The sequence below is a fragment of the Carassius carassius genome, chromosome 42, assembly GCF_963082965.1.
Source record: "Carassius carassius chromosome 42, fCarCar2.1, whole genome shotgun sequence".
Lineage (NCBI taxonomy): Eukaryota > Metazoa > Chordata > Actinopteri > Cypriniformes > Cyprinidae > Carassius > Carassius carassius.
In genome coordinates, this window is record NC_081796.1 from 24400040 (window position 1) to 24423411 (window position 23372).

The 23372-nt window shown below is 35.0% G+C and overlaps 2 protein-coding genes across 4 annotated transcripts; both read right to left on the reverse strand.

Annotated features, from left to right (window-relative positions):
• Positions 1-3123: 3123 nt before the first annotated feature.
• On the reverse strand, positions 3124-13675 carry LOC132124294 (N-acetyltransferase ESCO1-like). 2 transcript variants are annotated; one of them, XM_059535252.1, is made up of 10 exons: positions 13554-13675; positions 11205-12933; positions 10336-10420; positions 10106-10172; positions 9576-9654; positions 9203-9334; positions 8034-8123; positions 5117-5260; positions 4628-4812; positions 3124-4090 (listed from the first exon to the last, which is right to left on the reverse strand). In XM_059535252.1, exons 2-10 carry the CDS (start codon positions 12930-12932, stop codon positions 3943-3945), a joined length of 2658 nt encoding a protein of 885 aa, XP_059391235.1. In that variant the 5' UTR covers position 12933; positions 13554-13675; the 3' UTR covers positions 3124-3942. The 2 variants fall into 2 exon arrangements, with proteins under 2 accessions (XP_059391235.1, XP_059391236.1); XM_059535253.1 differs by lacking the exon at positions 3124-4090 and having other exon boundaries at positions 4684-4812; positions 5100-5260.
• A 2224-nt stretch (positions 13676-15899) lies between these two features.
• On the reverse strand, positions 15900-23187 carry LOC132124318 (transmembrane protein 241). 2 transcript variants are annotated; one of them, XM_059535302.1, is made up of 15 exons: positions 22999-23186; positions 22773-22819; positions 22607-22684; positions 22420-22501; positions 20837-20914; positions 20595-20620; positions 17858-17909; positions 17694-17742; positions 17535-17580; positions 16993-17028; positions 16855-16889; positions 16687-16756; positions 16412-16505; positions 16178-16248; positions 15900-16065 (listed from the first exon to the last, which is right to left on the reverse strand). In XM_059535302.1, the coding sequence occupies exons 1-15, from the start codon at positions 23068-23070 to the stop codon at positions 16008-16010; spliced, it is 894 nt and encodes a 297-aa protein (XP_059391285.1). In that variant the 5' UTR covers positions 23071-23186; the 3' UTR covers positions 15900-16007. The 2 variants fall into 2 exon arrangements, with proteins under 2 accessions (XP_059391285.1, XP_059391284.1); XM_059535301.1 differs by lacking the exon at positions 17858-17909 and having other exon boundaries at positions 17694-17797; positions 22999-23187.
• Positions 23188-23372: the final 185 nt, after the last annotated feature.

Below are 23372 nucleotides of genomic sequence, written 5' to 3' on the forward strand. Positions count from 1 at the left end.
TTGAGAACAGATATTAATAAGTTAATTTCAGCCCATTTATAGCTGTACAGAACCGCTCATTTTGCTGCTTGAGATTGAAAAAGGTGGAAACAAAAATAAAAAAATCTGTCATTATTTACTCCCCCTCAATTTGTTCCAAACCTGTAATGGTTTCTTTCTTCTGTTGATTACAAAAGATGATGTTTTGAAAAATGTTGGTAACCAGACAGCTGCCGGTAGACACTGACTTCTATAAAATGGAAAATAATGCTATGAAACTCAATGGCTAGCAGCAAATGTTTGGTTACCAGCATTCTTCAGAATATCTGCTTTTGAAAAGAAGAGACTCACACAGGTTTGGAACAAATTGAGGGCGAGTAAATAATGACTTTTCAGTATTGGATAAACTATCCCTTTAAGGTGAGATCACATTAGTGAATTTTCAGCTTTATTTCACAGACAGAAAATGTCTATATCGTCAAGCTCACACAGAAGTCACTTTCAAACCAAGCAGCTTTCTGTCAGTCAATGCATCGAATGCTTTGAACCCATTTCAAAATCTTCTCAAAACTCCCACTAGGATGCATTCCTATTGATTTTGCCTGCGAAAAATTTGCATAAACCCTCATCAAAGCAAACGCAACTTTAGAAGCTTCAGCCTGGGCAGATTGTTCAGTACTCATCTCTTTCGCATCACCAGGTTTCCAAATGGAAAGACAGGTGAGTCTGGCAGTGGTGTTCACCTGGCTAAGCAGGGAAGGAGTCTCAAGGTTCTGTATGTGGAAACAGTGAGAATAAAACACTAATCAACCAAAATGAAACCATCAGGCCAAATAATTTTTGTCTAAAAATTGGTTCATCTCGAAGCTAAAAAAACACGTCTGTGTGTTAGTTACTAGCAAAGAAGATCAAACAATACCTCAAGATTTAGTTTCCACAACTTACTAAATCCATCATTTGATGCCGTAACAAGGACACAAAAATCATCCTTCATGAAGCTCTCAATGGCTTTTACTCTGGAAGGAAAAGAAAACAATAAATGAATACAATAAAAAAATACAGCTGATCTCACTCATTTTACAATGCATTATGAGTATTTCAATGCACTAGAACAATTCTGATGAAAAGATAGACCTAAAAATGGCAGATTCACTTGGATGAAAATGCAGCTTTAAAGAAAGGTTAAAAAGTGGCATTCACGCCTTTTCTCATGTGATTTGAACTCACAGACACACTTCTGTTAGGTGACGTCACAGCTACACACGTTCTCATTGTCTCCTTCCACAGCCAAGAGTGTGTTCTTGAAGACACATGCAGAACAGATGCTGGAATAAGACTTCTTTAGAGTCGTGTTACATCTGACAAACCAGGGAAGCAATACTTTAATTTCAAGCTAAACTAGAACTGACTTAATTTCACTTACTCTTTTTGACTTTCTTGGTGAAAGCTGAACGTCCTTCAATGAGATTCCACGTTCTACAATAATATTAATTCCGTTTTGTCATTAAAACTATAGTTCTGTTGAACTGCACACCAAGCCCAATTATATTTATTACTGACTTTTTTTCTGGAAACCATGCTGATTTTTTTTTTCCAGGATTCTTTGATGAACACAAATGTCAAAATAACAGCGTCTGTTTGAAAGAGTTTAAATCTTCTGCAACATTAGAAATGTCTTTACTGTCACTTCTGATCAATTTAATACATCCTAGCTACATAAAACTACTAGTTTCTTTCGAATAGTTTTGGACAGTGGCATATTTTGAGTATTTCAGATCACTTACTTATGAGCTTTTTTGTACTCCACACACAGATGAAACCATCCTGTCCTCCGCTGAGTAAATGGGACGTGCCGTAAAACTCCAGACACGAGATAGTACCTGCCAAGAAAGTGAGCTTACAATTTATAACACATGAAACTGAAATATCAGTGATGCAGCATCGTTGAAGCCAAACTCTCTTTAGGTCCAAAAGGAAACCCAACACAAATTATTGCAATATGTCCTCACCATTATGGTGCAACAAAGCACCATGTTCAGTTTTCTTGCTCATGTCATACAGCTGAATGGTTTCATCTTTAGTTCCAGTGGCGATGAATTGATCACTGGATGAAACTGCAGTCAGTGATGATGTGTGTGCATGATGGACAAAAAGTTGGGCTGGATCCCCACTCCGTAAATAGACATAAAAAACTTTAGAATTAAGATTGTATTTAAAATAAAGTCTAAATAATTATTAGAGTAAATTATTATAAAAATAGGACTGTTTGTGAATGACTGTTTGATTAAATATGGATCAATATCAAAATGATGATGCAAACTCAGACTGAAACAAAGCAATAGACACAGCTACATTTAATATTCACTATGAAAACAAATGACAATTCTATCAATTAACAGAATTAAAGTTTGGAAAAATTATAATTACCTCGTCACCAGGACCAACTCGATTTCCAAATACTATCTGCTCATAACAGCCAGCAACCAACTGGGCATAATCGCCCATGACTGTAAAACATGGCCTTTATGAGACATGTAACGTGATGTCCCTCATTAACATGTATTTATGTTAACAAATCTGTTGTACCTATATATTACAAAAGACTAAATGCTTTTGAACTTAAATTACATCTCATCATGCCCACAGCAACATGTAAAAAAAGTCAATAGGCATTATCGTCCAAAAGATAGTGGGGGAAATTATTAAAAAGTTAGAAAAACAGAAAAAAGGTTTGTACCCAATTCTTCAGCATTGTTGAGACCTCGTCTATTATACCAAAAATGAAAACAACTATTGTACATACATAATTCCACTTTTGAAATTCAAGTGATCAAGTAAAGAAATTGGTTAAAATATGAATCCAGGCCATTTTAACCTTGAAGCTCTATGGCATTTGACTTGTCATTTTCATATGAGTAACATATGTAAGCTGTTTTCCGTCACTGTTTGTAAAGAATGAGCAAACATCCCAAACATCCGTAAATCCCTAACATACTGTATAAAATCATGTCAAAATTCTGGCTTCTAAAGAGAACTAAATTGTTATTAAAATAATAATGAAAAAGAACAAATCAGCGTTCTGATTGGAGTGATTTTATGCCTTTGTCCTGCTATTGAAGATAAAGAAAGATCCATCTGTAGTCATTTTCATGGGTAAATTAATATAATTCAATGAAAATACATATACATACATAAAATCATTCTAAAAATATTACCATGAGATGGAATACTATAAGCGGACAAACTTTCGGAATTATTACACAAAAACAAATGAATCAAATTCATTCTGCACAGTGTTGTGCAAAACCAGTGACTTCTTTGAAATCATCTGCTGTCTATCAATGTCAATGCAAAGCATGTAAACCATTTTTAAAATGCACATGGAACGCACTGCATCAGCAAAATACTCTCTCTTTAAAATAGCTGACATGAAGTAAGGGTTAAAGGGAGATTTGGATGAAAAATGAATATGATGTTTTTCAACCTGAGATTCAAAAGTCATCACCTCACGACCGAGGCATTGCTTACAGTAGAAAAGTTCACACGTCTTCCTATATGTTTTAGGAAGAAGTACTTACACTGATTCTGCAATTGTGCACTGGACTACATGGCTTCCACTAAACGGTGAGTCCTAAAATAGGCTGCAACCTAAACCTGAGAGAACAGTTTAGATGTCTTTCACTGAACAATGCATCAGGAATAAGCTACTGTGCAGGTTTATTAAAATACGTCAACTGGCCGTGAGTGTTAGATATCAGTTTCTAGCTCGGCAGCCTACACCTCCTGTGCCAAACGTTGCCAATTCAAACCAAGAAAAAGCCTTTAAAAACATCCTATGGTTTGTCGGTTTCTGTTCTCTCACTTCATTTTTGCACTGTTTGGTACAGTGAAATAAAGTCTTCCAAGTCCAGTCCTCTTCTCAAATGTCAATATTTTGAAACTGAGCTCTAGATCCACATCCTGTCAGATTGAACGATTGCCGCTTACAAAGTTGTAGACCAAAAACTGCGAGGTTCCACAGTAATGTGTTGCGAAGAGTTTGCCGTCAGGCGTGGGATCGGAGAAGGCGATTTCGTCTTTACTTAGATGAGACCCATAGATAAAATTATTCCTGGAGGAAAAGAGGAGTAAACATTTATGCATTATTTTGTGTAACATTTTAACTTCATGAAATCTTTAGAAAGATTTGTAGATCTGTAGAAATTGGAGAATTAAAAAAAAAAAAAACTAAAAACTATTGCTTTATCAATCTAAATGATTCAACATTTTCTATTTTAAAATATTTTTAAAGTAATTTATTGCTGGGACTGCTGCAAACACTAGTGCTGCTTAGCATTTTCTGGAAACGGTGATACATTTTTTCAGGATTTTTTTCTGAATAGGAAGTTCAAATGAACAGCATTTATTTGAAATAAAATTGTTTGACATAATAAATGTCTGTACTGTCACCTTTGATACATTTAATGCATCCTTACAGAATAAAATAATTTATTTATTTAAAGAAATCCTAACTTGTATTAAAATGGTACATTTACACCTTTGACAGTATGAAAGTAGTTACGTTTTAATGCATTATAACTGCCAATATTTACATATCAAATTATATTTCTGCTTCCAATTACTCATATAAAAGAATGTCACTCTTCACCTGAGGCACTCGATCATGCGCGAGGCGATGCCTCTCCGTCTCATCATGCTGAACACCCAAATGCGACTGATGCCACAGAGTGCCGGCTCAGGTACAGTCGAGCAGCACCAGGCCCTCTGACGCTCGTACATGACCTTCTCTCCTTCTGAACCCTCCAGCACGGACTCCTCTATAACCCTGTATCCCTGCACACAGCAGCCAAAACAAACCCATCAGATGTACACACTAAGAATAACATTACACAAAGACATAGCACCTGACAATGACTTCAATCAGTTGTCAAAAAATGCATTTGGAATAAGCATGTGCCAATTGAGAGAGAAATTCAATGGAATTCTGATAAATGGATTCAGATAATGTAAGATTTAATACATGAGCTTAGAGTACTGTACTCCTATTGGTTTCTAAAATATGTCATGAATTTAAGAAGATAAAATGCAAGATATACACCTATAAACATGCTATTAAACACCTGTATGCTCAGCTGACCTCTTGAATGTGCTCGGCGATAAGGCAGCCTGCGACTTTCTTATCATTTGAGATGAAGAGGAAGGTTTTGGTCTGTGACGGGACTTTGGTTTCCACTTGCTGGAAGCCCAAGTCATTGTCCACCATTTCTCTGATCTCCTCAACCTCAAATCAAACCAGACAAATATTAGAAACAGACATCATTTGTATCAGGAAAGCTATTAGAAATCTGGAATAGAGATAGACCGATATGGGTTTTTCTATAGCCGATGCCGATGTTTAGAGGTCAGGGTCAGCCGATGGCCGATATGTGCTGCCAATTTTTAGGGCCGATAACTTGAAGTTTTCCCCTTCATTTGCATGCGAAAATGTCACTCTAAAAATAAGTGGATGCACAACATTTCTAAACTTTCATCTGACTGATCATCTCTCGAATCTTAATTTTGTGCACTGCACAGTATTAAAATAAAAAATGTAACTGTAATAACTGTAAACTTAAATATACATTTAAATAAAATAAATACAATTTTATAAATAAAAATCAATTAAACTGAAAAATATAAAAAATAAAATATCTAAAAAATACATAGTAGTGCTGCAAACACACTAGCAACCAGCAACATGTGTGTTTGGTATAAATGACACAGAACATCTAAAGTGCATTCTAATTTCAAACTTACATCACAGTCTGTTCATTCTTAAAATAAAGTACAGTCAACCAAACATTTAAAAGGTTCCACTGGTCAGTTTAAATAGTCCACTCGTTTTTGCTCATGTGAAGAGGGTGATCTTTTCCGTCTAGTTTACATAGAAAATTATATATAAATATTATAGTTTAACATTCTGATACATTGCGAATATGGAAACATTTGGATATGTGAAGAACGAGACGACAAATACTCGTGATGGGATTTATGGCTCTTTGAGGGGATCCGGGTCTTCGCGATCCGTTCCTTTCAAAGAGACGTTCAAAAGAACGGCTCTTTTGGCTCTTTTAAATATTTAGTCAGTTTTAAGAAGCCAGCTTGGAGCCATCTCAGTTTATCCTGGAAATAATCACTGGGAAGAATGATAAGGTGAGATTTGTAGTCAAATAATTAAAACTCAGATATCACACACCAATATCTGAGTTTGAATTATTCTGAAATATTGATTATTACCTCATTTGTCATGTGTGGACTATATTCCATAGGGTTGCACAAATCCCTCTGCTTAGACAGTGACATCACTATTTTGGATTTACCTTTAGTACAAAGTGTGTGTGTGTAAAGCTACGTTGACTTATGTTATTCATACAATACCTACTCACGAATAAACATCAAAAAGAAAGCCGGCTGCAATGAATTTATGTGCAAAACAGCTTTTACTACAAACACTTCCACACAAGAACATTGTTATCACACAAGAACATTTTGATAGAAAACAAAAAATATTTAAAGTTAGAATAAATAAAATGGAAATGTCTACATACAATTACTACTGTAAACTTTGCAAACATCAGCCCCTTCAAGTCAATGAACAATAACAAAGTGGGCTGCAATAAATGTCTGTGCAAAACAGCTTTTTTTCAACGCTCCTACCCAATGACAGAGGCACGCAGGATGTGAAGGACGTGAAGGATGCGTGCACAACTAATAACTAATATCATCACGCTATAAAGGGTTGGCCTGCGCTGGGTGCGCCCCTCCCCCTACAACTGTTCTGTCTCGCGGAGGAGCTCATTTGTGTGCATCTGTGTGAAACACGCATAGGATAAAAGAACGACAGAAAGAACGGCTCCCCTCCAGCCACGACTCGGCTCCCATCGTTCATGTTTATGAGCCGTTCAAAAGAATCGGTTCGTTCGCGAACGTCACAACTCTAACAAATACATCTAGCCAAACCCGCGCTCGCTCATCCTCGTATGCAAGCACTCATGCACTGACTCGATCTGATGCACTGTAAATGCCGGATTTTTTTTTAAACAAATAGGCCTAGTGGAACGAAAAAATTCAAAATCGAACATTTTGCAGAACAGGATCAAATAAAAAAAGTATTGGTCATAATACTTGCATAAAATGTTTGATGTGAAAAAGCGGTTCACTGACTGCGCAGCACAGCCACAAGCACCACAGTTACGTTTGGGATAATTTTATTTTTAATACTATAGTGTCATATGAAAACATTGCAATTGCGTTTTAAAATACAACAACATGCACCACGAAACCATTTAAAGAGGCGCATTTAGCGGGAAACAGTCAACAAAGTAAAATGATCTCAAACGTATGGCGCTATCTTCATTTTATCAAATGATCATAATCACATCTATTCATTTAACAGTCTTGCTACTAGCATTTTATTCAGACTAAAACTCCTTTAATTCGGGTGAGAAAGCTTTTTTTCAAAGTGGCATTTGCACATAGTAATAATACCGCTGCAGACGCAGCATTTTGCAGCATTAAGGTTATTAATCGATCGTTAATTTAAACGACGATCGATCATGGAAATTATCGAATATAGACATCCCTAAATGCAAATGAGTTGGATGGAAACCTGGCTCTTGTCTGCATCAAACCATGCTTCCGAACAAATGTCATTCACCGTTCTGGGCAGCTCCAGGACAGCTGTCTCTCCGAGCATGGTGCTGTCTGTGAGCGGGGCGGAGTAACGCTGCAGTGTTTGTGAGAGCTGCCAACTTCTCCACCCCATTTACAAAATGAAATTCTCTGACTACCTTTATCCTCCAGGACTGTTGTTGAATCTTCCAAAAGTTTTGGCTTTGGGTCCTTCACGTGCGACAGCAGCACTTTCCACTGCATTAATAACACGGGGCTGCCCGCCGACGTGCCTGACTTTAAGTCAGCGCTACTAAACACGGATGTCGGCCGATGCCGATATATTAAAAAATTACAAATATCAGCCCAATATATCGGTCGACCTCTAATCTGGAAACAAGTACCTTTTTCAGTGCGTACTTAGGATCATCAGGGAGAACAAGAATGATCTTGCCATCAGGATACTCTCCCAGGATTCTCTCTTTCTTCCAGCCCTTGACCAGATATTACAAGAAAGATTTTGAGACATGAGTATGTAGTTATTTGGAAACTGTAAGCCCCATCCTAAACAGGAAATTAAACAACGCATAATTGTGTCTCTCAATTATTACACTATATGTGACCCTGGAGCACAAAACCTTAAGTCTTAAGTCTCTGGGGTATATTTTTAGCAATAGCCGAAAACACACTGTATGGGTCAAAATTATCAATTTTTCTTTTATGCCAAAAATCTTTAGGATATCAAGTAAAGATCATGTTCCATGAAGATATTTTGTAAATTTCCTACCGTAAATATATAAAAACTTTATTTTTGATTAGTAATATGCATTGCTAAGAATTAATTTGGAGAAGTTTAACGGTGATTTTCTCAGAATTTTGATTTTTTTTTTTTGCACCCTCAGATTGTAGATATTCAAATAGTTGTATCTCAGTCAAATATTGTCCGAATCCTAAAAACCATACATCAATGGAAAGCTTATTTATTCGGTTTTCAGATGATGTATGAATCTCAATTTTGAGAAATTGACCCTTATGACTGGTTTTGTGGTCCAGGGGCACATATACAACACACTATATTAAAGGCACCGCTAAATGTGTCATTTGTTGTAATGGTTATCATTTTTGTAAAAGTTATGTTTTGTACACAACTTACTTTACTGTAATGTTGAATGGATAAATTTACAAATTTTATCCCAGAAACCAGTAAAAAGATGCCATTTAACAAGTAATCAAAATATAATGCCTAATATTGTTTCTGCATTCATTTGAAGTCACTGTGAAAATATATTTATGATAAGAAACTCTAATGTTAAGTGCAATTACTTGATTAATTACAGAAAAATGTGAGATTAATTGGTTAATTGTTTTAATTTGACAGCACTAATATGTACCTTTAAAAATATTAATCATATTTTATATTAAGAATTAAAAAAATTATATATATGTGATTTTTAATTCTACATTAACATTTAATATTTTTTATATTTTCTGACTGTCTTTATGGAATGCTAAGTAACTTTGAATCACATAATAATAAGTGCATAAATAATAAGATGCAAACAGTTTGACTCACCACGTATCTGACAGCGCTGATGAACTGGTTGTGGAAGAGGAGGTGTTGGGATTCGTCCTCTGGGCTGGTAGGAGAGTACAGCATCCCACACACGTTACACGTCACCGCACCAAACGCTTTCTGACCAGCATCCTGTAGAGCACAATAAACAGCCTTCACTAAATGCTAATGAGATCCAATGGTCTGATGTTAAATAATGATGGGCATGTTGTATTCTTTTCTAGGATTAACTGTTTATTCCAAAACAATCTCATAGTTGTAACACAGTATTCATAAATTGAACACAAAGTCTGTAAGTTAATAAACTAAAAAGAAAGAAATACAAGGAAATTAAGATTGATTAATAAAGTTTGTTAGGATATAAATGACTTGCATTGCCGGACTGTGCTGCCGTACTAGTAGGTTTGGGGCTGGTCGTGACCTCTTTCTTCTGTTCTGCTTCAGGTTCAACACTAAAAATTTTCATGAAATGACAACAGAAAGGCTTTAACTCCGATGTTAAACAGCTTTTCTAGACTAGAGAAAAGACACATAGAACAGACTGCACTCTAATGACATTAAGTTTTTTGAGAATTTCATTTCAACAACACAATAAAAGCTGCAGTGTCATTTCTGCTTCAGCATCAACAAATAATGAATTTCTCAAAAATTTGTCCAGAACAAAGTAATAGCACCTCAAACTCATGGCATTGGTTGTGTCACTGTCACTGTTGCCGAAAAAAACAAAAAGAGTAACGCTCTAATACGCAGATCCACATCATTTATTTTAGGCAAAAAAAACTAAATACTGTAATCTTACTTTCAGTTGCATATTAAACTGATAAAAAAAAAATTCACAGACCTTGAAAGCTGAAATCCAAGTTTTTACTTTTCAAAATCTTAAATGAAAGTCCTCTGAATTACCTGTTGCTGTTTTCTGTTTGCGTCTTTTGGGCAGGTTCTTGCTGAGGAGAGGGTTTTGGTTTATTATCTGTGAACACATGCACCACAAAGTAGTTATAAAAAATTTAGTTTGCATTTTTTAAAAATATATGTATTATTACACAATGTCAAAGAGAATTTGTTTAATATGTTTAATGCTGTAACACATTCATTATCAAGGTATGATAAGATATTGATCATCAGATCCTTACCTGTAGAAGTGGGAATGCATGGCTTCCTCTCCACTGCAGGTTTGGGCTGCACATTAGCTGATGAAGAGGACTGCTCTGGTTTGACCTGTGAGCATGACACATTTATGGTTGGACTGTTATGTATTATGTATGGACTGTTATAGAGACATTTTTATAAAGTGGTCTGAATAAAGGGGGGGGGGGGGGGGTCATACATCCTTCCTCCACAAGCTCAAAAATTATGCTGAGCAAATTATTTGCTGAAGTTTAATATTCAGGGATAAGTCACTGTTGTAATCACTTCTTTACAAATTACTCTACCATTCAAAAGTTTACAGTTGTGTATGATTTTATGCTCACCAAGGCCTCATTTATTTAATGAAAAATACAGTAAATATTGTGAAATCTTTTAACAATTTAAAATAATTGTTTTATATTTAAAATGTCATTTATTCCTGTAATGCAAAGCTGAATTTTCAGCATCATTCCTCCAGTCTTCAGTGTCACATGATCTTCAGAAATCATTCTAATATGCTGATTTGCTGCTCAAGAAATGTTGCTTATTAATATCAACTTGGAACAGTAGTAATGCTTAATATTTTTGTGGAAACAGATATACATTTTTTTCAGGATTTTCTGATGAATATAAAGAAAAGCATTTATTTGAAATAAATATATTTATTAGTGAATGCATCCCTGCTAAATCCAAGTCTTACTGACTTGAAATATTTTCATATTTTGTGTAATGTAAGGTATTTTAAAAGTATTTTTAAAGCGTCATAATTGACTGCATTATAATACCTATTTTATTGATTTGTATTTTTTTTTTAATAATTGCATTAAAATCTGTAAAAACAAAAATGTGAACAGTGTGTGTGCATGTGTTTGACCTCATTTTTGGTTGCTCCTGGTTTGTTCTTCTCCTCTTCAAGACCATCGAGCTCAAAGTCATCAGGTGAATACTTGCGTCTGGGAGTGTAGGCTTTATACTCTACCTCTGGTTTGGGTTTGGAGCTGGTGATTCCATTAGGCATGGGTGGCGCCTGAGCCGGAAGTGCTCGTCTGGGTTCATTCGAGGCCACTTTGGGCACACTTTCCGGCACAGGAACCTGTGCAAGGGTGGTGGCCAGGCTGGGCGAGACGGATGGAGCGTCCGTCTCCTTCAGAGAACCAGCCTGACTCGCTTGATCCGACTTTAGCTTCTTAACACGGGTCCAAGTCAACTTATCCCGCTGAAGCTCCACCTGCCTGATCCTCTGAAAGCGGGAGAGCTTCTTCTTCTCCTGGGTCTTGAGCGGCAAAGACACCTGGCTGAGGAAAAAACGTTTCTTGGGCATACCATCCTCAGGTGTGCGATCGTCAATCATGTCACTAGGGGTCACGTCGGAGGGAGTGGCGTTTTCACACACCTCTTTTTCAATTTTGCAAACCTCCATAGATTCACTCGCCTCCTTTTGTTCCTCAGTATTTTTCTCATCTGAAGCCGCCGGAGCATCCGATGCAATATCATCTGCGATTTCCTCACAGAGAGCGAGGAGGTTGAGCTGACGAGGTGGAGGTTTCTTGGCGGCAGCTGCCCTTTCTTCGGCCAAAGCCGCTAGACGTGCCTTTGTTCGAGCCTGTGGGTTCATCTCCTGCTTTTTAGGAAGCCCTTGCGTGGAATCCGCCGCAGTGTCCTGAAGCAAAGTGGGTGAAGAAGTGACCTCCTTACACGTCACAGCATCACCTGTTTGTTTTTTCTCTGTTTCATCCTCTGATTGCTCCAAATCCTCAAAGGTTTCGATCTCCACCACACAATGTTCAATCTCAATATCGTCATCCAGAAATGCTTCTGAATCCAGGAAAACTTTCGCAACTTCGGTACTTTGTACACTGTCCTGCAGGGAACACGTGTTCACGACTTCTAACTCATCCATATCAGAAATGTCTTTACCAGCGAATGAGTGTTTCGTGATGCTAGTTTCTTGGATGACTTTGAAAAGCGCCTCTAGAGGTGGAGGAGATTTACTCATCACATCCACTTTTGCATCCACACTCACTGTGATTTTCTCAATAGGGTCTGTTGGAATCTCCTTATGCTCTTCTATTTTTCTCAGTCGCGGTTCGTGAAGCGACTGCAGATCGCTTATGTTGGCCACATGGATTTTGTCAGGTTTGGGTAACGTGATCTCCTCACTTTGAATGTCAAGCAATCGCCCGTAATTGTGCTCTATTTGCACAGGAAACAAGGCTGCGACTGTTTTGATCGTTTCGGAGATGGATGACTTTTCTTTCTTTACTCTTGAAACATACTTCTTGTTTCCTTTTTTCAGGACAGACATATTTTGAGACTGTTTATCTCCAGAAGCTTTCGGCGCCCCCTCATCTTTCCGCCGTCTTCCTCTTAAGCCCTTCTTTTGTGGCACTTTCAAGCGAGACGACCGTCGAACAGGTTTTCCATTTTCCTCCGCCGGCTGTGCTTGATGTTTCTGCTTTTCCAACGCTTTGTTTTTTGGAGGTCTTCCTCTCAAAGACTTCTTGGGCATCTGAGATGTATCGGACTCCTTGAGACTCGGATCCATCTTTGATTTCTTAACTTTAGGTTCAGAAGAAGACATCTTTCTTTTCTGCCCAGGCATCCTACAGAGCAAGTGCAGAACCAATAATTTCTGTGTGATTTAACATGTTATTAAGTATGTAAGAAGGTGTTTGCTTTAAAACAAACATTAGTGTAACATTTATATAAGAGTAAATATTAAAATTAAATATAAAAGTCATACAGAAAGGAATAAAAACTATTTATATAATAGTAAACAGAAGATAAGCAGTTGTCATCCATCAGAATGGATTTCTAAAGTGACAGGTCACTGAGATTTAACTTAAAATACACGCTCCTTCACACTATGTATAAAAATAACGCAACATAAATAATACAATCGTAATTTTTTTAACACACATCGACATGTCAACAGCTCAGAGTATCTGCTTCTGCAAAGATGACAAGTATGAAGTGAAAATGAGCCATTTATTCTCAATTCCAGTGTATAACAATTCAAAAATGATATAAAAGTGTTACATTAAAGTCTGACGTCGAGAAGAAAGTTAGCAGAGCAGGCTAACTCCGTTAGCTGCCTCCTTATAAAGCAGCGACGGTCACTAATGTCGATTATATATTACAAATAAGTAAGTACGGCTTTCATATAACTGTTATTACAAGTAGAAAAAGAAACAGCAGTAATAAAGTGCAGCGCTGAACTTACCTATGTTTCCCTGTTTCTAAACAACAGCTGTTTTCCGCTGTGTGGAGCAAAGTTTAGCCTCACTTCCGGTGATGAGTCTTCTTCGGCGAATCTGTTGTGTTTCCTTACGAATAAACGACGCCTACTGGACTAGAGGATAGATAGAAATAGAATTTCACTATTTACTTACAAAGTAAAAAATTCTTATTGCTCTTTAATGTGTTGTGTTGACGATATAAAAATATGTATATTGTGTTAAATTATTATTATGTTTTAACGTAGATATATAGTGTATTTAAATATTATTTTACTTATATATACTATTACAAATGTTTTATGTAAATATGCGTGTGATATAATGTATGCACTATCTTTCTAACGATATAATATATTTTATTTTTATAAAAGATTAATTATTAATATATAAATTATAATATTTTAAATATTAATAAACAACAATTAATCATTTCAATAATAATAAAGAAAAAATAATTCATATTTGATATTTTACATATATAGTACAATTCTTTTACTACCTTTTAGAGTTACTCTATCCAGTTGAATGTAAATGTACATAATATAATATAATATGATACAATATAATATAATATAATATAATATAATATAATATAATATAATATAATATAATATAATATAATATAATAGATTCTCATGTACAGTTATTGGCCACTAGATGTCAGTAACGCTCTTCTGATTGGCCGCAGCTTTATTCCCAGAATCCTTAACTACGCCATAAATTGGAATTACAGTTAAAGAAAAAAAGTGCAATGACCCAATATATCCAGCAGAGATACATAGGGACCCATTGATTTTCAGTTCAGTTTCAAGTCAATTTTTCATGTTTCAACTTCTCCTCGCGACTTTATAATGGATTTTTGTTCACAGTGTTATTACAGTTATTTACACCTGCCTCAAAAAATATACTAATGATGTTTATGGAGCAAAAACGGCATCATTGTAATCAAATTTTTTACAAATCCTATATTTTCCTCAAAAACTCCCTTTTTGTATGGAGAAAGTGCAGCATTTGAAACTATTTAAATTCTTTAGCATTTTTTACCCTAGAGATGTCCTATTGAGAAATTTTTTTCAGACAATAGTCTGATGCCTTTCAGACCATCTAAAACAAGACCAGATCCTCAAAACATATCCTACTGCTGCTCAGTATTTAGATGCACTTTTTGTTTTGGTAAGCTACACACACACACAGATATATTATAAATTAGCTATATAAAAATATATTATACTGCTTCAGTGTTTTATGATTTAATTTTATTTTTAAACAGAAAAAAAGAGAAAAACGAAAGATGGTCAATGGAAATCTTTTATTTAGTATTGCAAAAACTGATTCAAAGAAACGTTTTTCATAATTTAATACTTGGGTCAGTTTCATAATAGAAGCTTTAGAAATACAATATCTTAAATGTTGCTTCAAAATACAGTAAATGTTCCCTTAAAAAATATTATAACCGTCAACAAACCTGCATTAATTATGAATAATGTTAAATATGGGCAACAAACAGCTTTTATAAATAACACTAACATGTGTATGGGGACTGCCATTATGTAAAAATATTTTTTCAATCCTACTTGAGAGTTAAAGAGGGCTCATGTACCAATGGTTTCTTCCTGACTCTCATACAGAGTACTGATGTATGTTGTGACAGTATTCAGGATATGATCTAGGACTCTCAAAAGTAAACACTGCAGGACAATGATGTGCAAAAGGTCAAACACTTACAGCAATTACAAATGTTGCTGGTGAAAATGCATTATAAGTGCAAAACAGAAAATCTAAATCAAGTGACTACAATAAACAGGCCATATTAAATGTAGGACTAAAAGAAATATGGTAAATGGTAAACACCTGCTTTTTGTCCTGCTATTTCTGGTTTTACATTTAACTATGGAAGCATGTTTCCACCATGGAATAACAAGTAAATAAAAAGGTAACTGCGACTTTTCATCTCACAATTAACTTTTTTCTTGCAGAGATTATATCTCACAATTACAGTATGACTTTTTCTTGCAATTGCGAAAACAAAAGTCAGAAACCAGCGAGATTTTCTGACTTTCTCTCAATTCTGAGTTTGAATTTTATTTTTTACCACAGAATAATAAGGTAAATGTGACTTTTTATCTCACAAATCAGTATTTTCTTATCAAAATTGCACATTTATAACTTGAAATTGCAAGTTAAGATTAAATTTGTTTTAACAGAGTTGTGAAATATAAACTCAAAACTGCAAGAAAAGAATCAGAAATGTGAAATTATATAAAAAGAGTTTTATTTATTTATTTATTTATCTTGTGGCAGAAACAAGCTTCCATATGCAACTCAAAATAAGCGCACACAATCTCATTGAGGCAATTGTCTTTGGTCAATTTCTGAAGCCCCTATACAGAGTTTGAGAGGAAAATCTTCAAAGGCACTGGACAAATTCTTCAACAAACTTATTGGAATCTGTCTGAATACAAAAACAAGGCCTCCCCAGCATAGTTCAGGATAATGCTAAAGAGAGAAACAAAAACAATATTAAATTCATTTCATTATTTCACCTCATACTGCAAGTAAATAGATAGCTGAAACTCAATATCTGAACATAAAACTGTTCTGAACTCACCAGCACAGAGTGACGGGGCTGAGCACAGCATGGAATATGGAAAGTAACAGGGAAAGACCTGATGCCAGTATCTGCATGCAAGGAGAAAAGAAAACCATTGCAACATTTACGTTTACATTTTTGTGCTGCAATGCATGTGATGTGAAACCAGCCTATAGCTCGAACAGAACTGACAGGACACAAATAAATAGAGACACTCAACAAATGATAACTGTGGTTCAAAATCTGTCTTACCTTAGCCAAGAAGAACCATATGCCACAGTGCTCCTGAGACAGACTGCCCTTCAATTTCACGGTTGCCAACATTAGACAAAAGCTGAATATAGCACTACGAAATGAAATTTATATCTAATGAGCTTAAGATTTGCACACACAATCAATTTCTTTCAACAAAATGGCAATGCATCAATCATTCTTGAATTTTTGCAATTTAAATCCTTATTGTAAATATCCAACAAATCATGCTAACTTTTATGCATTAGAATGTTCCCATAGAATGTTTGTCTCACCTCCCCAAGCAGCCAGTATAGAACCTGAATGAAGTCAGGAGAGGGAAATCTAAGGCACCGGACAGATCACCTGAAAGACAAAACACCAAGAAGTACACATGAATCGTGTCAGAAAATGATAGAGCTGTAGAGAAAAATAATATAATAATATAAAAAGCATTTTATTACCTGTCGAGTGTGCAAGAGAGGCAAGTAACAATGCACTAAAAAAGTAGTATAAAATTAGATGAGGTTGAAAATCCATACAAGTCAAAATCTGCGGTTGCATATAAAGGATGATTTTAATTTTCATATTTGTCCATTTACCTGGTCAGGTAATTGATGAACTGCTCTTCAAGATCACTATAACATTGCACATTAAAAATGAAACTTGTTATGCATCTACTCTAAAAGAAATAACAATATACAACATACACAACCACTCTAAAAGTTTAGGGTCAGGAAGTTTTTTTTTTTTTTTTTTAAGAAATGTATAATTCTATTCAGTTAGAATGCATTAAATAGATCAGAAGTGACATTAAAGACTTTTATAATATTACGTTTAACAATGTCACAGTTTCCACAGAACTCAACACTGCTAATAATAAGAATAGTTTCTTGAAAAGCAAATCAGCCCATTAGAATGATTTCCAAAGGATCGTGTGAATTCCAGCTTTGCATCACATAAATATATTATATTTTACAATATATTAAAATAGAAAACAGTTATTTGAAATTGTAATAATATTTCACAATTTTGCTGAATTTTACTGTATTTTTGATCAAATAAAAGCAGCCTTGGTGAACATAAGAGACAACATTAAAAAATATTACTGTCTAATATTAATGTAAATAAAACATGAAACCACCTCAGAAGGATTGTCTTTGTGTTCTTCTGGAATACTTTGTATGCACCTAAATTAGAAACGAGATGAGATTGAAATCTCACGCAGGTTCATGTGACCAAATCTTAAGTACATCTCTGTAGGTTTCAGATCCCTACTCACAACAAATAAATTCACACTCACCAACACAGAACAGATGGATGGATGCCCATGTGTAGCCACTGGGACCAAACTGAGAGGTGAGACATATAGAACCATAAAGAGGACATATGAAATGGAGATTTTTACTGTAACAGGAAACAGAGATATTAATAACTCACAGAAAATCATAGTGAGAGTGAACTTACCCGTGGATTGTATAGCATAAGGCTGCTGACAGATCCCAACAACATACACACACTATAAAGAAAATCATCAACAACAACAAAATAAAGATTCTTCTGCAGTATTTCTGTCTTGCTTTCTAGTACAAAACTAAATTACTTAAGTTAAGTTATTAAGTTTGGTTTTCTGAAAAAAAATATCAAAATGAAGTGAGTTTACGCTTAAAACAAGAAAATATATTGGCAGAGGTGGAAAGTAACGAATTACATTTACTCGCGTTACTGTAATTGAGTAGCTTTTTTGTGTACTTCTACTTTTTTAAGTATTTTTTTAAATCTGTAATTTTACTTTTACTTAAGTATATTTAGTTTGAAGTATTGTACTTCGCTACATTTTAAAACACATTAATTACTGAGTAAAAAAAAAAAATCGCTCCCTGGAAGCTATGTCAGTAAATAATGGGCAGGAGGGCAAACTGGCGCTAAAATCACAAGAAAGATGCAGACGGACAAAACAGGCGTTAGTGGTGCAGACACCGCTGAAAACGAAACCCCGTCATATTCTGAAGTTGAACTTGAAGGAAATGAAGTGAACCCCTGCCCATATTTATACTCTATTATGCTGTGTATGCTGTGCTTGCCTAGGGAGACCAAACTAGCAGTTTATAAAATCTCGACAAGACATCAACCCCACGTAATGTAAAAAAAAAAAAAAAACAACGGTCAAATATGTACTATTGTGTATTATGTATTGTGTTAATCAGCTACATGTCGGCTGACTCGATTTTCTTCTCATACATTCCCGTAGCGTCACAGTGCATTTCCCTGAAGAAGCCGAGCGACTTCAATGGGGCTGCTTTGAACAGTTTTTTTCAGTGCTCCGAAGCTAGACGGTCATTGGATAAATGCTGCGATTATGTCCCGCCCACGGACGCTCAGCGTCTCTGGAGGTGAATGAAGACTGGGCTTCCGCGTGATGATTGGAGGATCTGTCGATCTCCTTTTGACTGACAGCGGTCTGCACCATAAGAAGTCGGTGAAGCTGTTTCACGCTCAGTCCCATGATCGCGGATTTCTCAAGTGTATTCGAAAGACAAACTTCGGCAATATTTCTTGATATTTGTAAAATGCAGAACCACCACAAAATTGAATTGGTAACTAAGACAGATTGAAAATGTGCGCGCGCGCGCACACACACACACACACACACACACACACACACACACACACACACACACACTATAGCCATCTAGTGGTTAAAGTGATTTATTACAATTTTTAAACTGAATTTCCCCAAAAATGGGCAAAAATCTTACATTAAACCTTATAAAATTATCCATGGTATCCCCATGTATGAAAGTTAGAAATCTGGGTCTTTTATGAAGTGAATTTTACCTGAAAAGCTTTTTTCTTTTTTTGTAAAAAAAAAGCCTATTTAAATAAATATCTATTTATTTATAGAAATGTAAAAGATTTAAATCCTCCAAAAACTGTACAAAGTTTAGTAAAAACATAAATGAACAGAGTAAAATTATATTTGTAAAAAATTTAAATATTTTACTATTACAAAATGAAATGTTATTGTCTGGGGTCAAAAAGACCCCGAGTGTCACTACAAATGAAGACCATCAGAGGGTTATAATGTAGGCCGAAAATGAGCTTCCCCTCTTTGAAAGACCAGCAGCCGCCACTGATATATATATATATATATATATTATATATATATATATTATATATACTTTTGATTTTTTTTTTTTTTATAATTAAGTTTTTATAATTTCAAATGAGCATTCAACATTTTATGTCTGGCATATCAAAACATTATTCATGCATTTGTAACTGCAGGTTAAATGCATTCTTGTCCTGCACTAAACAGTGTGTAAATACATCTAAATGCCACGTCCGATGAAGCTTTTGCATTTCCTCTGTATTGAAAAGATGAGTTTGTTGATACTGATTTGCCTGGTAACAGCCCAAATGTTTTATTATTCTAAATAACTGATTCCTTTAATTAAAAACAACTAGTTTGAGATTAATAGGCCTATCCCAGGGGTGTCAAACTCAGTTCCTGGAGGCCCGCAGCCCTGCAGAGTTTAGTTCTAACCCTGCTCCAGCACGCATATCATGTAGTTTTCAAATAAACCTAAATGATTAGATTAGCTGGATCAGGTGTGTTTAATTAGGGTTATATCTAAACTGTGCAGGACTGTGGCCCTCCAGGAACTGAGTTTGACACCCTTGGCCTGTCCCATTTATGACTCCCTCCCACTGTTAAAATGTAACTAAGTAATTTTTACTCTGAGTAAATTTTAAATGAGCTACTTTTTACTTTTACTTGAGTTGATTTTTTAGACTGGTACTTTTACTTGTACTTAAGTAAAATTTCATTAATGTAATGGTACTTTTACTTGAGTAGAATATTTTTGTACTCTTTCCACCTCTGTATATTGGCCAGTTGGATAAGAAAAAATTATTAATTTAAAGGAAAAACATTTATTTTTCTAACGCAATCTTGTCAGACTTTCCCCCATCCCTGTTTTAAGTCACTTCATTTTGATATTTTTTTTCCAGGCAACTATATTTATTACTCCAATACTTATTACTCCTCAAGTAACTGTATCTTGATTTATAAATGTTTAGATATTTTTACTGGAAAACAAGGGGAAAACAATTATTTTACAGTGTTGGTATTAATTTAAGAGCATAATCAAGCTCTTTTCAAGTCATTTTGTGCTTCCTGGCTGAAAGAAACTTAACATACCTTATTAATTTCATCCATGGTGGTTTCTAAATAAAGCAAATATACAGAAAATTTGAATGGTAGCATGACTGGCATTGAGATATGATTATGATGTCTGAAACACTATGAGGGTACTATGGAAATGAGCTGTTTTATGATTTCTAGTCCTACTAAATACAAATAGAAAGGGGGGGGGGGGGGTAAACATGCACAAAATTGATTTTAGTTTGTTCCCACAAAATAGCAACTGCAATCCGACTTACCTCTCTGTGAGTTGCTGTTCTGATGAGAAAAGCTAAGACTTCTGAGACATTTTGAAACACGAAGAAAAAAGGAATGGGCTAAAAAAAGAGCAAAGACAAACATATTTGTGACCCTGGACCACAAAACCAGTCTTAAGTGTCAATTTTAAAGCTGAATAAATAAGCTTTCCATTGATGCATGGTTTATTAAGATCGGACAATATTTGCCAGAGATACAACTATTTGAAAATCTGGAATCTGAGGGTGAAAAAAAAAGTAAATACTGATAAAATCGCCTTTAAAGTTGTCCAAATGGATTCTTAGCAATGCATATTACTAATCAAAAATTAAGTTTTGATATATTTACAGTATATTCTAAATACCTTCATGGAACATGATCTGGTCCGTGTAACGCTTTGCAGTGCTTTGTTCAATTTATTTTGCACCATCAAAATTAACAACATGAAAAACTGTCTTCAAACTTTCATTTTTCCATTTCTTTGGAATAATTCACAAATGGATAATTGTTTCTCAGTTTAATTTTCAATTCTACACTCTTGGGTTGTTGCGTCCGAGTCTGATTTTTGAACAAACATAAAAAATTACTCATTGCTCTGATTTTCCATTTCTGATCTTTACTTAATATCCTAATGATTTTTGGCATAAAAGAAGAATCAATAATTTGACCCATATAATGTTTTTTTTTTTTATATATATATTGCTATAAATATACCCCAGAGACTTAAGACTGCTTTTGTGCTCCAGGGTCACATTTCAACATAAGCACACACAAAGGTTGCATATTCAGTCCCAACTTAGGAAAGACACTGAAGTTCAAATTTCAGCATTTATTTTTGTTAAGGAGGTCTAACCAATCAGAGTCCAGTTTATGGATGACATTGGAAAAGGATGATAGGTGGTGAGCTAGAAACTTCCCGACCTCAGCAAGCGGAGTGAAGAGAATGAACGCATGTTCCTGATATTAATCTTTGGAGTTTGCCTACTTTGTGTGCGTTTATGCAAAGATGTAAGTCTATATACTTCTTTGTGATACTTAATATAGTTATCCTGCCCTGTTATGGCTTTATTTGAAAGAAATTAGCGAGATGTCTGTCTCCTCAGAGTTCTGAACTCACGCTGACGTAGTTAAATATAACAGATTATGCATATAAAGTTATTTATTTACTTCATTCCTTATGTATCATTGCTTTGATGCATCAAAATTCAGGTAATAAGTGTTTAGATGTTGAATTTATCATATTCTCCGTAATCCTGTTCATATACGATGATTACTCATCACTTTATAACAGACACAGAGAATTTGCTAATTACTGTTATACATGCTGAATGGGCCAATTGCTGAGGGCAATTTAAGTATTGCAGTTAAATAAGAATTGTATTAGATGTGAATATCCTGTACAGTATATATGTTGTCATTATATTATTGTAATATGTTATTTATTTGTTTATTTCAGACCACACACACGTTTACTACAGTAAAGTCAGAATGTTCTGAATCCTGTGCCATGTTTTACTGACACCCTGGGGCGAGCACAATCTCCTGATCAGCCCAATAGTTCAAACTTCCCTACAATTTTACTTACCAAAAGTGACAGTGCTTTGGACCCCGCATAAATATTACCAATGAACAAGAAGCACCCAGGAAGCTGGGAAAAAGCTGCAGATCTAAATAACAAACACAGCAGGAGTACAATTATTAATAAACAAATTACAATAAAACATAATCCACAAACACTAATCAATGTTTTATATAAATGCATATTTAGTTACCTGGAAAAGCCATTGATTTCAACCCAGCCCAGTTTCCATGTAACCAGTAGCAATAGAGTCCCAGCGGAGGTCTGCCAACTGAAGAAAGTCAATTATTGATAAGCATAAATAATGTCATTTAAATGAGGAACTGAACTTTAAATATAACCGAGTGGTGAATACTTACCCCTGAAAAATGGTTGGAAATGTAAACTTTAAGATAGACAGGACATACTGTAAAGCAAAAAGCAATTCTACATTTTGTGTATTCTGGATTACTACCATTTAACAATCTAGGACCCACAGCTAAACCACAAAATGCATTTTGGAAAACGCATTATTGTAAATGCAGAGCAAAAACATCAGGACAAACACACACTGATGCTGTCAAAAGTAAAGTAAAGTCAGTTTACCTTATTTGTGAAGTAAGATAATGTGAAAAAGGTGCAGAAGACTAGAACAAGAATCACTCGAGCAACATTCATTGGATTGGATACTTCAGTAACTATGGTCTCACAGCTCCTCTAATACTCTTTTTTTATTAATGTTCTGATCTCATCTGTACTTCCTCTATTCTGTAGACCACGCCCACCGCGACACGCAGCACTTTTTTAGCCAATAAAAGCCACAATGAAATCAGTTCTAAATGCAACAACAAATGAAATGTACCATTATTTTATCACTTATAATATTATTTAGAGTTACTATTATTTTATGATTACAAAATAAAATATTTTTAACACGAATTTATTTTGCCATTGTATTTTATTATTTATTATTGCACAGC

What these genes read in the sequence shown, in the direction of transcription:
- LOC132124294 (XM_059535252.1), bottom strand. Translation starts at nt 12,932, where the DNA reads ATGCCTGGGCAGAAAAGAAAGATGTCTTCTTCTGAACCTAAAGTTAAG. An exon ending in CGGCAGCACAGTCCGGCAAT is followed by an intron (nt 9,335 to 9,575) that starts GCAAGTCATTTA and finishes TGTGCTCTACAG; the next exon opens with GATGCTGGTCAGAAAGCGTT. An exon ending in CTAAGTACGCACTGAAAAAG is followed by an intron (nt 5,261 to 8,033) that starts GTACTTGTTTCC and finishes GTTTGATTTGAG; the next exon opens with GTTGAGGAGATCAGAGAAAT.
- LOC132124318 (XM_059535301.1), bottom strand. Translation starts at nt 23,070, where the DNA reads ATGAATGTTGCTCGAGTGATTCTTGTTCTAGTCTTCTGCACCTTTTTC. An exon ending in TATGGTTCTTCTTGGCTAAG is followed by an intron (nt 16,249 to 16,411) that starts GTAAGACAGATT and finishes CCTTGCATGCAG; the next exon opens with ATACTGGCATCAGGTCTTTC. An exon ending in AGCCCCGTCACTCTGTGCTG is followed by an intron (nt 16,066 to 16,177) that starts GTGAGTTCAGAA and finishes TTCTCTCTTTAG; the next exon opens with CATTATCCTGAACTATGCTG.